Source organism: Penicillium psychrofluorescens (genome assembly GCF_964197705.1).
Source record: "Penicillium psychrofluorescens genome assembly, chromosome: 5".
NCBI lineage: Eukaryota > Fungi > Ascomycota > Eurotiomycetes > Eurotiales > Aspergillaceae > Penicillium > Penicillium psychrofluorescens.
Window position 1 is genome coordinate 2,144,992 of NC_133443.1, and position 13,063 is coordinate 2,158,054.

The following is a 13,063-nucleotide window of genomic DNA, read 5'->3' on the forward strand; positions in this document are numbered from 1 at the left end:
TACTACCGAGACTGCGTTCGAATGTCCTTCTACAGTAACAGACTGTCGGCTGACCGATCGCGTGCCTCGCACCACCACCCAGATCCTACCCACAGGCACCATAGCTCTCTGCAAACATTTGATGCGGTGTTATAGCTCAAAAGTCGGCCTTAATGATGTCTGCAGCCTTTTCTGCAACAGCGAACACAGTGGACTGAATATTTCCCCGGGGAATCAGAGGGAATATACTAGCATCGACCACCCGCAGATTCTTGGTGCCATACACGTTGAGACGAGAATCAACAACACCGCCCTTCTCACGCGGCATCATCGCAGCGGTACCAATAACATGGTAGTGGGCAACGATCCGATCCCGAGCCAATTCTCGAGCTGTTTCAAGAGTGATATCCCGCGAGGAGTTCTGTAAGCGCCGGCCATCTGCCTTGAGAAGAGAGGCCATTGGCTCAGTCCACGCAAGAGTCTCCAGCCAGCGAACGTGACGCGCATGAAGTTCCAGGTCCAGTGGATGAGCGAAGAAGCATGGGTCAAAGGTCGGATTGGCCTTGGGATCGGAGGAGGCGATATGGACATTACCGCGCGAGAAAGGACGGTTCAAAACTGAAACAATGCTTATGAAATTCTCCGGCTCCAGCATGCCATAGAGTCCCTTGGGGCTCGGTCCTTTCTCCGGCAAGACCTGGAATGGCGCCAAGGTGTATTGACCGGTGGGCTCATCCTCGTCTTCGAGCATCTGACGAAGCACATTGTATTGTGCCGTGAGGCTCGGCGAAAGATCTTTCTCTTGCGAATACTGTTCTATGATGGATTTTAATTCGCCGTCTTTGAGCTCCGCGAGGTTTGTATACGAGGACGGCAGAGCACACAGGCCAAGTGGCCCTGCACCTGATCCTTGCCAAGCTGCCATGGCGGCGCCTGCCACCGCAGGATCTCGCAGTGCCTCGGCGGTGGGCTGCCCATCCGCGACCTCCCAGCTGAATGGCACAAAGCCGTGCTCTTGGAGGTTCTCTCCAACGTTCTCATTCTCCACAATCGGGTCAATGCCATGGGACCGGAGAAGGGAGCCGTTGCCAATACCGGATAGCTCCAGCAAGTGCGGTGTTTTAACAGTACCGGCGGCGAGAATAACCTCACGCTTGGCGGCTACCGTTTGCTGGATGCCATCCTTGCCAATGAATTGAATCCCAGTAGCCACAACATCCTCACCACTGGTGTTATCAAGGACAATTTTCTCCACATAGGCTTCCGTGATAACACGGAGGTTTGGTCGCTTGGCCACCTCCTCGTTGTAGTATGTCACGCCAGCATGGCTGCGTTGTCTGGTAGTGGGGTGAATACTCCCCGGGCCAACAAAGGCTCCTTTCGCGACACCGGACATGGGATCGCCCGTGATCTGTAAGTTAAGGTTCTCGAACACCTTTGGCCAAGCTCCAACGAAAGGCGGGAATGGACCATCGCCAAAGGAGACCTGAAGTGGGCCGGAGCTGCCCTGGACCACCTGGTCGATATACTGCAGAGACAGTTCCTCCTTGACCTGGGCAGAAGGCGGACTAAATGTCTGGGACTTCTTCAGATACGGCGAAACCGAGTCCCAGTTCCATCCCTCATTCCCCAGCTGCTCCCACGAGTTGAGATCGGCTCGGCTGGGGTAGATCACCATTCCGAGATTGATGGCAGAAGAACCACCAAGCGTCCGCCCACGAGGCTCAGCGATGCATCGTCCATTCAAGGCTTTCTAGATACACGCGATCGTCAGTTAACTTAAAAATACGTCTCCTAAAAAAAAAACTAGGTTTATGTACCTGGGGCGGACTGGTGATGCACCAATCGAAGTCAGGATCGAAGTAGGTAGATGCCGCGAGACCAGGAGCCGCGATCCGTGGATCATTGACACGATTGCCTCCAGCCTCGAGAACAAGCACGCTGATGGCGGGGTTCTCGGTCAAGCGATTGGCAACTACTAGGCCAGATGTGCCGCCGCCGACGACAATGTAGTCATACTGCTGACGCAGGTCTGCAAGCGAGGAGGTGTCAATAGATGCCATGGCGTGGGTTGAATGATGGATTGAACAGGGGCAAACTAAGAATACCTCCTGAATAACATGGTTTTGGTCGAAAGATCATCCCATCCTAAAAGCATTTCAAAACAAGCTAGGCCCCACTGGACGGCACGCTTCTATCCCCACCTAGCCTGACTCGCAGAGCTAAGCTGTAGAAGGAAGGACGATTAAGGCTGCTTTTCGGACCGTCAACGACCCCTGAATCCATTGGCCGGGAAGCCGTTGAATCCGTCAGAAATTAGCGCCTCTTTCATTTTGGCAGCCTCGTCGATTGTTTCTTGATAGGGAATCGGTTACGGAGTACAACGAGACAATCCGGAAGATCAGTGGAGACTGACCCTGGTCTCGGCCCAACGAAGCAACTTGTTTGAAAGCGTTGATCATGAGAGGAGAGCAAATGGTGTTTCGTGGAGCAGTCTGTCCGACGTCTCGTGTGGGACCTCGGCAGTTGACCGTACCGTTCTCTACCACTCCGTGAGTTGCGGGAGGACCTGTCATTTCCAGGTCTGGCCGCCATGTGTCAAAAATGCCATGCAAATTAGCAGACCAGGAAATATCAGGCAGTTCGGCTAAAGGTGCCTGGGGGGGTGGCCTGAATCCAGGGTTTTCAAAAACGTGGTGCGCGAGGCACAACACATGGCGGCAAAGCCTCCTTTTCTGGCCATGTGGGGGGGCAACTGCAGAGATTAGGCCTAACTTTATGTTATTTTCACTTATTAAATGAGCAGCCCCCGGTCCTGCTCGACATAAGCTGGACGATTGTCCATTTGCCAGGTCGAGTGACCCTAGCTGCCCTTCGACATGACCGTCACATACGCATTGGATACTCCGCTGTCTCGGAATCCAGTCATTGCGGTGACGGTTCTGGGTGGCCTTGCTACGTTCACCACAGGGCTGCGGTTCTATGCATTGCGCTTGAGACTGGTGAAGCCAGGAGCCCCCGAGTATCTCATCCTTGCGGCCTTGGTAAGTCACGCCTTGATCCTGGTCGAACTACCAATATTGACAATTGCTCCCAGGCAATTGTTTATGTTGACATTGCAATTCAATACATTCGTGGGTTCTCTTTTGTCGATGTGTCATGGATTCAACTCAGTTAACTGGAAACAAAACAGTTTCCATCATTGGCGGCGCCGGTCGAAAGATTGGCGAAGTTGATCCATCTTCAGTGATCATTACGTTGAAGGTATGGAATTATGGAAAGATCCAGATTCTGCGATCTCCAGGACATGCTAACCCTCCGAACAGACAATCCTGCCTCTTGAAGCCCTGTATGGGATTGTGTTAGGGTTAATCAAGTCCTCGATTATGCTCTTCTACTTCCGTATCTTTGGCAGCAAGCGAAGCTTTCGGATCAGCATTTTTGTCACGATGACTATCGTTTGGATGTGGTCAGCCAGCGTGATTTTGGAGACTTTTCTTCTCTGTCGTCCGCTGGCATATAATTGGGACACCTCTATTCCTGGGACCTGCGGCGACCGCAACGCGACATATGTCGTTGCTGGCACGTTGAACCTAATTACCGACTTGATGGTCATGGCGCTCCCGCTCCCTCACATATGGAAGCTCCAGCTCACGCTTGCCAAAAAAGTGGCTCTCTGCGGTGTGTTCAGCATAGGTTTGCTGTGAGTTCCCTGCGTTCCCCCGTCTGCAACAGCTTCTGCGGTGGCAATGACCATTTCCCTCCAAATAGCTGACATCCGTTTGAATCTGCAACAGGGTCTCAATCATCAGCATCGTTCGTCTAAAATCCTTGATGGAGATCGACTTCACCGATATCACATATTCGGTTCAGATGGGAGTCATGTGGACAGTTATTGAGCCGGAGATCGCCATCGTTTGCGCTAATATGCCTCTCCTGAAGACGATCTTGGCAACCATGGCGCCCGGATTATTTTCGACTGGTCGGGGTCGCAGCCGGTATGGTGTGTCTGATCCACAGACCTTTGAACGACTCCAAGAGTCAAACAACATTTATCCGATGAACCAAAGGGACCACGAGGCAGTCCGCACACATATCTCTGGCACGGGCACCAACGAATCGCAGACAGATTTGTACGGAAAGGGGAACAAGACATTTGTCGCTTCCAAGGAAAGTGACGAGGACCTGCGTCCAAATGGGAGACATGTTCGCCGAGATTCTCCACCGGGCGCGATTAACGTGACCCAAGATTTTACTGTACATTATCGTTCATGATGCTAGACAAACGAACGATGCATCCACGTTTCCTGCGGTTTATAGCGGCCACGATGCCAAAATTAGATACATAGTTTTTACTGCTCTCATCTCCGTCCTACTAGGGTGTGTATTCTAATTTCTCAGGAGCAGGCCTATTTGAAAATTGCCCTCTTATATCTCTCTACTACTACCAGAATGCCTGCTAGTCAGTTCTCTAATTTCGCCATACCTAGGTCCACTATGTATAAGTTAGTAGTATCGTGCACGGTCAGACAGCAGTCCTGACATTTTTGAAGACGTACGATCAACAATGTATGATCAATCAATTAAATTATAGAGTCTAAAATGATACGTCCCGTAGGTAGCTAGGTAGGGGACGGTGGGTCATTTTCTTTTTTCTCGAGGGCAAGTCAAACAAAGCCCCCCTTTGCCCCACTTTCGGACATTATGCGCGATACTGTCAAGAATTGGACGTATCAATCTCCACATTTACAATTCCTATTTTGTACTAGTCTTTACTAGGCTGGTTCGCCTCTAAAATTGTTGGGTATCCATTTAGGGTAATCCTGCTGTCGATTTTTGACAGGTACCGGTTTTTGACAGGCACTAATAATTAGAGTACCGCGTGACGACGAGATGGATTCTAGACGAACCTGCCTCGTGGGTAGGTGGGAGAGGGCCAGGGGTGAGGGGTTTTTTTCTCTCTCACATGTACAAAGGGTGAGTGCCCCCTTTCATACATTATGTATGGGTGAGGCTAATAAATTGAAGGGAATCTGTAATTTTTTTTTGGATAGAAGAGCTTAAAAATACTTTTTTCTGCCAGGCATAAATCCTAATTACGGACTATGTCATGCTGGCCGCTATAACCCTCTGTATACACATTCTGTTTTTTGACTTGCATCTAGTCCGAATAAATGATTTCAATCAACTTGGAAATGGAGTAGAATTACAACCAGATTATCGAGCAGATACAACCGTATCAGAGCCACAAGCATTTATCGTATGAATTCAAAGAGAAGCGAGCAACCTCATCAAGGCTCTCGCAATGCATATAAAAGTTTCTCATCGGCCAAGGTAATAGTAAGCCGTGAAATAAAAATGAGAGAGAAGTGACAAAGAGGCCGTGTTAGAAAGTGAAAGGAAGAGGGTATTTACTAAGATTCAGAGTGTCGAGGAAGGGAGAAAATCAAGACGAGCAGGACAGAGCAAACGAGAATAACACCACATTGATCAATGACAGTAAGTTTGTTAGACCGTTCTTCCAGTTTCGAGAACGCAAGGCGCCAAAGCATTTTCTATCCATTCCATTCCGGAGCGCCATGCTGATGAACCACAAAAAAAAATAAAAATTTATTCGGTATGTCGACCACCGGCCGGGTGTTGAGAGTTGACGACGGCTTTTCCTTCTAGTATGGAGAGTACCTGGGCCGGCGCCGCTGGGCCGTTCTCACAGGGCAAACGGGCTGGTCATCCTCGTCGTCGGAATCGTCAATGGCAATCGCATTGCCGGCAGATGTTCCAGTATCTCCGGACCGCCGCACGCGCCTTGGAGCAGGCGAGCTGGAAGCCTCCGAGTCACTATCGTCATCATCATCCTCTGATGAACCCAGGGGCTCTTCGTCCAGACGAGAAATATCCGTTGCGCCGGCTTCCGACTGACCCGGCGAGGATCTCGTTTCATAATAGTGAGGATTGACAGGACTGCTGCTGGATACCGGTGTGAATGACCCTTCTCGTCGCGTCTGAGAGTCGGGGTCGATTTCGCTCCCGTAATCATCGTCCTCCGAATCATCAGTCAAGTCGGCATCAATTGTGTACTCTCGCAAGGGTCCAAGGTTCGAATTTGACGCATGAGGCTCACCGACCACCGTGGATGGGTCTGAGTCGTAGTCGATAGCCTGACTAGTAGTTCCATGCTCATCGTCATCGATGAAGGAGCCCATGTCATCTTCCTCGTCCTGCTCACTCGTCCAATCGTTGACATCCCTGCCGGGAGCGAAAGAGTCGCTATAGAAGTATTCCAATGGGACATGGCCCGGATGGATTATACCATGAATATGATGAGGAAGCGTAGACGGGTTGCCACGGAACATTCGAATGGGGGCCGCTCCTGGCCGGAAGAACGGAAGATGTGAAAACGAATGATCGCCGAAGTCATCTTCTTCCTCGAATTCATCATCCAGTGAGTCTGGACCTTCGAGATCATCCATCGAATCCTCGTCGCTGTAGTCGTCGGAGTAGTCGGTCATTTGATCCGAGTCGGGTCGGTAGTACCACCCGCAGCCGCCGCAAATCTCGTCATCTTCGAGTTCCCAGTTACAATGTGGGCAACGGATTACTCCATCTTCGATATCGACAACTGGTTTGAGGGCAGGGGCCTTTGGCTTAAACAACCCTCCAAACAAGCCGCCGCTGCTGGGATTGGTATTTGCTTTGTCTTCGTCCAGCTTGTCGGCTTCATCTTGTTGGTTTTTCGAATGTTCTGCGGTTGTCTCTCCTTTATCCAAAAGCTCAGCCCGACCCGTAAACATCTGCACCATAGCTCGAACCTGCACAACAGTTAGATTTGGGAGTGGCGATCTTGTATTGTGCAGACTTACAAGATATGCCGGCGCGGGCTGTGTTCGGACGGGCGCCCGGCAGTCTGGACATGTTCGCTTGGATCGTCCACCGGAAAACCATGATGAGAGGCACTGGGAAATATTAGAGAGGGCCTTATCTTAACGTCCGGAGGGCAAGATACGCACCGAGTAGCAAAAAGTGTGTCCGCAGGCGAGGGTAAACGGCTCGTAGAGAGGCCGGATGCAAATCCCACACTGGATCAGAGTGCGAATATCGTCCACATGCCCTTGTAAAGTGGTGGCGAGCTGGATCAAACGCGTCAGTTCGCGTATCTTGTCGCGCAAAGGAAGTAGTCTTACCCCCGAGGCCTCAAGCTCAGAGCCACTGCCCGCCATGATTACCGTTCGAATTCTATCGAGACCTGCAGTCACTGGCGGGGCAAGTCAAGCATCGACCGAGACGCGCTGCGACGTTGGCAGTGAAGGCGCTAAAGAAGTGGGGGTTGGTCGTCGCGGGTGCGGTGAAGGTGGGAAGAAGGAAAGATGGTGGCGAGGGCAGGGCAGGTCGAGGGGGAAGAGGGAAGAGGGTGATCCGGGCCAGGAAGCAGCAAGAGAGACAGAAAGAGAGCGGGTGGCAGGACTCGCGATGGATGTTGCAGATTCAAAGAGCCGAAGCCCGGCGCAGAATGAGAGCCGGCGATGTTTTGCTGGATGCCTTAGGCACCACGTGTTGTGTCATCCGTGCCTGGGCAGTGTTCAGCCATTTTTTATCTTTCTCTCATTCTTCTCTCATCTGCCCGACTCTCTACACATGCTGTTGATTCATCACTTTCTCTACCCAGCGACAGCCTTGCGATCGATCTCGCTTGAAAGATGTCACTTTATACACTCAACTTTGGTTCATCGCGATCGATTGGTTGTTGGTGGCATTCAGCGCCTGGTAAGTGTCGTTATGGACCAGGATGGTTCGGGTTTTGGCCGTTGAAGGCGGCCGCCGTGGCAATTTTTTAGGGTATTTAATGCCTCGCTGATCTGCAGTGTGGAGAGTGTGAAGCGTGCATTCGACGGCTTGATTGTGTTCAAGACGGAGAGACAAGTGACTGGTTCTTTGGACGATTCGTAGTAATTGCATCTCTGCAACGGTGTTAATGGGTAGAACAAACAATAGAAGCACCCTCAACAAGCCCTCGCCCATCATAGGCACCGTAGAAGCAACTGCAGACTGGAAGTCGAAGTAATCGATTCCGATCTATAACGGTGGATCACCGCGCCAAGCCCGCGGATCCTCAACTCGGACCAACCTTGACTTTCTGCTCTTTTCCATCCCCATCCCGAGTCTCTGCCCTTCCCAGCCAGCCCTGCAGCTCGGCAGTTTTCTTTTTGTTTGATCATTATCCTTGGCCCATCCTGGTTTCCCGGGCTAACGCATTATCATCATTATCACCCTCCGGGCACGTCGCAGCCATGGCGGCCGAGTCAGCCCCGGATGACCAACACGGCAAGGCGTGGGAAAGCGCGGAGAAGAAATTTGCCCAGTAAGATGATTCCCAGTCGCGCTTCCTTGTTATCCTTTTTGGGGGTTGTTGTTGAGTTTGCGCGCGCTCTGTTACTGCTTTGGGACTCCAGGCGCTCTTGCGCTTGCCCCTGTTGTCGTTTTCTGTGGTTAAATTGAGCCGCGTGTGTTTACTCAGCTTATACAGCGATGAAAAGACTCGCATACTTATTTCCTTTTCATTTTCTTTCTTTCTCTTCGAGTCTTGCTGATGATAGACCAGCAAAACGGCCAGCGAATATTTCGACCCATGTCAAGACTTCGCCGATCGAAGTCTCAAATGTATGAAGCGCAATGGTTTCGATCGAGAAATGTGCCATGACTATTTCCAGTATGTTACCTATCCCTGATTGATCTCATGCTTTTGGGCTTGCATATGTTGTGGCTCAATATTGGCCTCTGTGCCCTCTACGTTGGTTATTTGTCTATCCATTTGCTGACCAGAGCTGTTCCCAGGGCATATCGTGATTGTAAGAAAAACTGGGTAAGTCAAAGTTACTCATCTTTTTCTCACAGGACTTGTGCATCCTTGATATCTTTGGGCGAGCTGCTGACACGCATGATCCTAGTTGGCGCAAAAGAAGACTGCTCCCCGATCTTAGTAAAGGGACTTGTGGTATCATGGCTCAAAGCATCTCGAGAAAAGGAGATTAAATCTTACTCTGTGCGCCATGGATAGCGATGTACATTACCCAACGACGAGACCGCAATATCGGCTACAATAATGATCTGACAACGCCCTACATTCAACACTGCCATGATATGAGGCTTCTCTTCTTGTTTCCTGTGGTTGGTGTCTTTTTAATTGGCATGTTGGAAATATTATGGAGTCACAATGTTGGAATATGTATACTATGTCTCTGCTTTTCTTCGCATTTTACCCTTCTTTTATCTGTATATCCAACCTGTGATATTAATACCAGCTTCAGATGAAATTAACATGATGATGCACTTTTCCCTCCTCGCTCCCAGTATGTACAACAAACTGCCTTCAGGATATCACCGCCCACTCCACCGCCTTCCCGTTCCCTCCGAATCCCCTCCAAATAAAAAGAGCTCCGAGAACAGTCCCCCACCAAAGACTTCCTCTCTCTGTGTGCTGTGCGTGACCCAGTGGACGGTTTCATCCTTAGGTTGATCCCAGGTCTAGTGGGGGCGAACAACGAAGCTCTGGTCAAGCACATCCGCCATGGCGCCGGCCAATGATGCGGTGTTCCACCGCCGCAACAACCAAATCCAGGATGCCATTGACGGTCAGAATCTGAAGCAGGCGCTGCAGCTGATTGAGAAACGCATGAAGAAGGGCGAGGATACGCGATTCCTCAAGGTGAGCCCTCCCCAAGTGCCATCTAGGCGCGCGTGACTTGAATCTGGCTGACCACGATCTTATAATAGGCATGGAAAGCACATGTCCTTTTTCGTCATGCGGATGAAGCCCACCACAAGCGTGGGATTGCCGAGACTCTCGAACTGTGCAATGCGGAACCCCCCGTCACCGATCTAGATACCCTGGACATGCTCCATCGCACGCTGCAGAATATCGACGGTCAAGCACAGACAAGGAGCAATCTGTGGGAGAAGGCGGCGAAGGCGCAACCACACGGGTTGGAGATCCAAACGAGGTGGTTTCAATATTCCTATGAGAGTGACGACTGGAAGTCAGCGCAGAAGGTGAGGAAAAGCAAAAGAAATGGTGCAGGTGAGAAAGGTCAATCGCTGACAACCCTCTCTTGAAAGGCTGCCATGAGTCTTCAGAAGAACTTTCCTAGGGATCGGAAGTATTATTTCTGGGCCATCTTCCTCTGTCACCTCGTTGCAAATGATTCTGCGAGCTCGGATGTGGACCGCAAGCTCTTCGGAACCCTGGCCTATCGGATGATCTCAAAGGCTGCTGCTGATACTCCTGTCGAGCCGGTAAGCCGCCTTCCAGTCCTCAAAACGAGATCATAGAATAGGCCACTGATTGAATTGATGTAGGTTGACATATCGAGCGTACCCAAATCGATTAAGACAGCGGAGGAGATGCTCTTGCTCGTCAAAATTTTCGAATCGCAGGGTCTTCATTCCGAACTTCTGAAACTTCTGGACAGTCAAAACGTCGGCATATCCTCTCGCATTGTTCAAAATGAATGGGCTTTTGTGGTCTCCAAGATCAGCAACTTGGCAGCGGCCAAACTGTGGGAAGATGCATTTGCTTATATCAAAAATCTCCTTACTGCTCCCGAACCCGTGGATACAGAGCGATATCTTCAGAAGCACGATGATTGGCAAGTCTGGGAAGTGTTGATCCAAGCAGTGCGTAACAGCAAAACCCCTGGGTAAGTTCTCGAATCTCGGAATTCTGTTTTTGGATCACATTTGACAGTTATCTAGGCTTGCTACCGAGGCCCTGAAGTTTGTTGAAGACTTTATTCAGCTCAACCCCAAGTCCCGCAATGGCCACCTCGTTCGCTTGGAACTTATCCAGGGGAGAATTGATGTCGGCGAGATGAAGCAAGAAGACATGCTGTCTGCTTGTCAGGCATACTTTGACGGCCACAAGCACAAACTCTACGTCTTTGGTGATCTTCGGGGGTTTCTGGGATCTGCCAACCAAATGGTGGCATCGAAGATGGTAGAATACGCTCTGAACATTGAGGACAATGACAAGAATGTAAGTCACCTAACACTTTATCTGTGCCATGGATATTTGAGCTCACGACTCAACCAGACGAATCACGTTTACAAAATCAATGCCCTCAAACTTGAATACTGCTTCAGCCTCTCAGGAAACGAGAATGGTGTCTCGAAGGAGCAGATCGAAGAGTTTGTTGTCCGCTGCTTGGAGCGGTATGAGACGGTCACCAGTTCAGGAAAGTCGGAAGAAATGGCCAAGACGGAGGCTGGCTCGGCGCCCACCATGGTTGAAAGCCAGCCTCGTGACGACCTGGGCATTCTCGCTGCTATGAGTTTGCTTTACGGCGGACCCTCGGCACAAACCCAGATCTCAAACACCGCACTCATCCGTGCGGCTAGCATCCTGGAACGCCTTCTTGATAACTCGCCTCACAACTACCAGGCGCTCCTGCTACTGGTACGAGTTTATCTCAGTCTCGGCGCGGGATCGCTCGCCCTAAAGACGTTCAGCAAGCTATCCGTCAAGCAGGTCCAGTTTGAGACTGTCGCCCATAATTTGTTCACTCGTCTTGCTACCATTCACCCGCACTCTGCACCGCCGCTGGAGGGAGCCGAGTTTAAGGACTTTGATCCGCAGTCAGCATTTGTCCAGGCTCTCAATTTCTACCGTAACGCGGCCGTCACGACGGTGAAACACCGAACGAATGGCTTAGAATACGGCAGCTACGTGAATACGGAGGACACTATTGAACTTCAGAGACGCCTGAGAGACAGTGTCTGCCGCCGAATGTATGCTCTGGATGCGCGACGCATGCAGCGACTGGTTGGAGGAAATCCCATGACCCGTTACGATGATCTTGGTTAGTCTGTCATATTTGTTTTCTGAGCATTGCTGACCGATATACAGCCAAGGACAGTTCACCGGTGCTCGACCAGCGCAAGTTTGATGCCTTCATGAATTGTGAAGCCCCGGGCAAGCCCACCTTCGAAGAGCGGATGCGGTTAGGCCCTCTGCCTGGTGTAAGCTAATGTCATCCCAAGGCTTGAAGTTCAAATGTACTAATAAACGGACTTTAGGGAGATTGGTTGACATCTACTCAAGTTACCGACCAACTTTTCAGCGTTCTCAAGGGTATCTCCATTCAGAAGCCCCTACCTGCCGATGATGAGCTGCTCGCATTTAAGGACTTGTCCCTTTCTGATGCTGAGCCCGAACAAACGGGTACAGAGAGAGAAAACGCCGAGATTCATTCGGAACTACTCAAGGTGGCTGCGTTCATGGCTGGGTCCAAATCTTTGACTACAGAACAAGCAGACGAAGCTCTTGGTCGGGTGGAAGAGTGGCTGATTTCCAAGAAGAAGGACTTGACTCTCAACGAGGCCAAGGTGTCGCCAATGCTTGCTCGCACAACCATTGCTGTTCAACCAGGTACCCCCGCAGCGCCGACCTGGGAATATCTTCATGCCGTATTCCATCTTCTCGAAACAGTCAAGGCTTTGTCGCAGCTGGTGGCCTTGGCTTCTCGGAAGGCATCGAAGACCACCAAACTCCCCAAGGAGCGAGTCGAACGGTTGTCTACTCTTGTCTCTGAAGTGTTTGAGAGCGTCCGCTCCAACACCCGAGTGCTGAAGCTGCGCGTTTCTGCCTCGGGGCTTCTGAGTGTAATGGTCGGGCTTGTCATGGAGGGTGACTCGTCTCAGGGATACGGAAAGGATCTCCGTGCTCTGCTGGACAAGACGCTGGACGTGCCGGCTCTCGAGCTGTTCTGTGGCGCATTGATGGAGAGCTGGGAGGATGCGCTAGATGGGGTGATGACGGTGAAGCTGTGATTCTTACCAGACATAGTATCTATTCCGAGTATCTATATGCTGTAGACCAAATACAACGCAGCCATGACAATAGTTCTTTGGTCCATTTAGGGTTGATTAGAATCACGTGATGCTATCACATAATCAATCACGCGACCAGCCCTAGCCCTGAGTACTCGCCTACGCACAACCAAGCGCCAAGAAATGTGGGTAAGTCACTCGGTTGCCCTTCCACTTTTTCTTCCTCTTCGACAACCACCCACGACACCCTCAGTCATCAACCGTT

At 50.8% G+C, this 13,063-nt stretch overlaps 4 protein-coding genes across 4 annotated transcripts; 2 read left to right on the plus strand and 2 right to left on the minus strand.

Moving 5' to 3' along the window:
• Positions 1-136: 136 nt before the first annotated feature.
• Positions 137-2,042, minus strand: PFLUO_LOCUS8082 (uncharacterized protein; the record flags this gene model as incomplete). The annotated part of the gene is made up of 2 exons (XM_073785783.1): positions 137-1,732; positions 1,800-2,042. The coding sequence occupies 2 exons, from the start codon at positions 2,040-2,042 to the stop codon at positions 137-139; spliced, it is 1,839 nt and encodes a 612-aa protein (XP_073642103.1).
• Positions 2,043-2,858: 816 nt separating this feature from the next.
• PFLUO_LOCUS8083 (uncharacterized protein) lies at positions 2,859-4,254 on the plus strand (the record flags this gene model as incomplete). The annotated part of the gene is made up of 5 exons (XM_073785784.1): positions 2,859-3,023; positions 3,077-3,113; positions 3,173-3,243; positions 3,306-3,682; positions 3,777-4,254. 5 exons carry the CDS (start codon positions 2,859-2,861, stop codon positions 4,252-4,254), a joined length of 1,128 nt encoding a protein of 375 aa, XP_073642104.1.
• Positions 4,255-5,645: 1,391 nt separating this feature from the next.
• On the minus strand, positions 5,646-7,196 carry PFLUO_LOCUS8084 (E3 ubiquitin ligase; the record flags this gene model as incomplete). Its single annotated transcript, XM_073785785.1, has 4 exons — positions 5,646-6,788; positions 6,840-6,932; positions 6,987-7,106; positions 7,161-7,196. The coding sequence occupies 4 exons, from the start codon at positions 7,194-7,196 to the stop codon at positions 5,646-5,648; spliced, it is 1,392 nt and encodes a 463-aa protein (XP_073642105.1).
• Positions 7,197-9,541: 2,345 nt separating this feature from the next.
• On the plus strand, positions 9,542-12,798 carry PFLUO_LOCUS8085 (uncharacterized protein; the record flags this gene model as incomplete). The annotated part of the gene is made up of 8 exons (XM_073785786.1): positions 9,542-9,679; positions 9,748-10,023; positions 10,090-10,266; positions 10,330-10,670; positions 10,726-11,005; positions 11,063-11,828; positions 11,876-11,988; positions 12,046-12,798. 8 exons carry the CDS (start codon positions 9,542-9,544, stop codon positions 12,796-12,798), a joined length of 2,844 nt encoding a protein of 947 aa, XP_073642106.1.
• Positions 12,799-13,063: the final 265 nt, after the last annotated feature.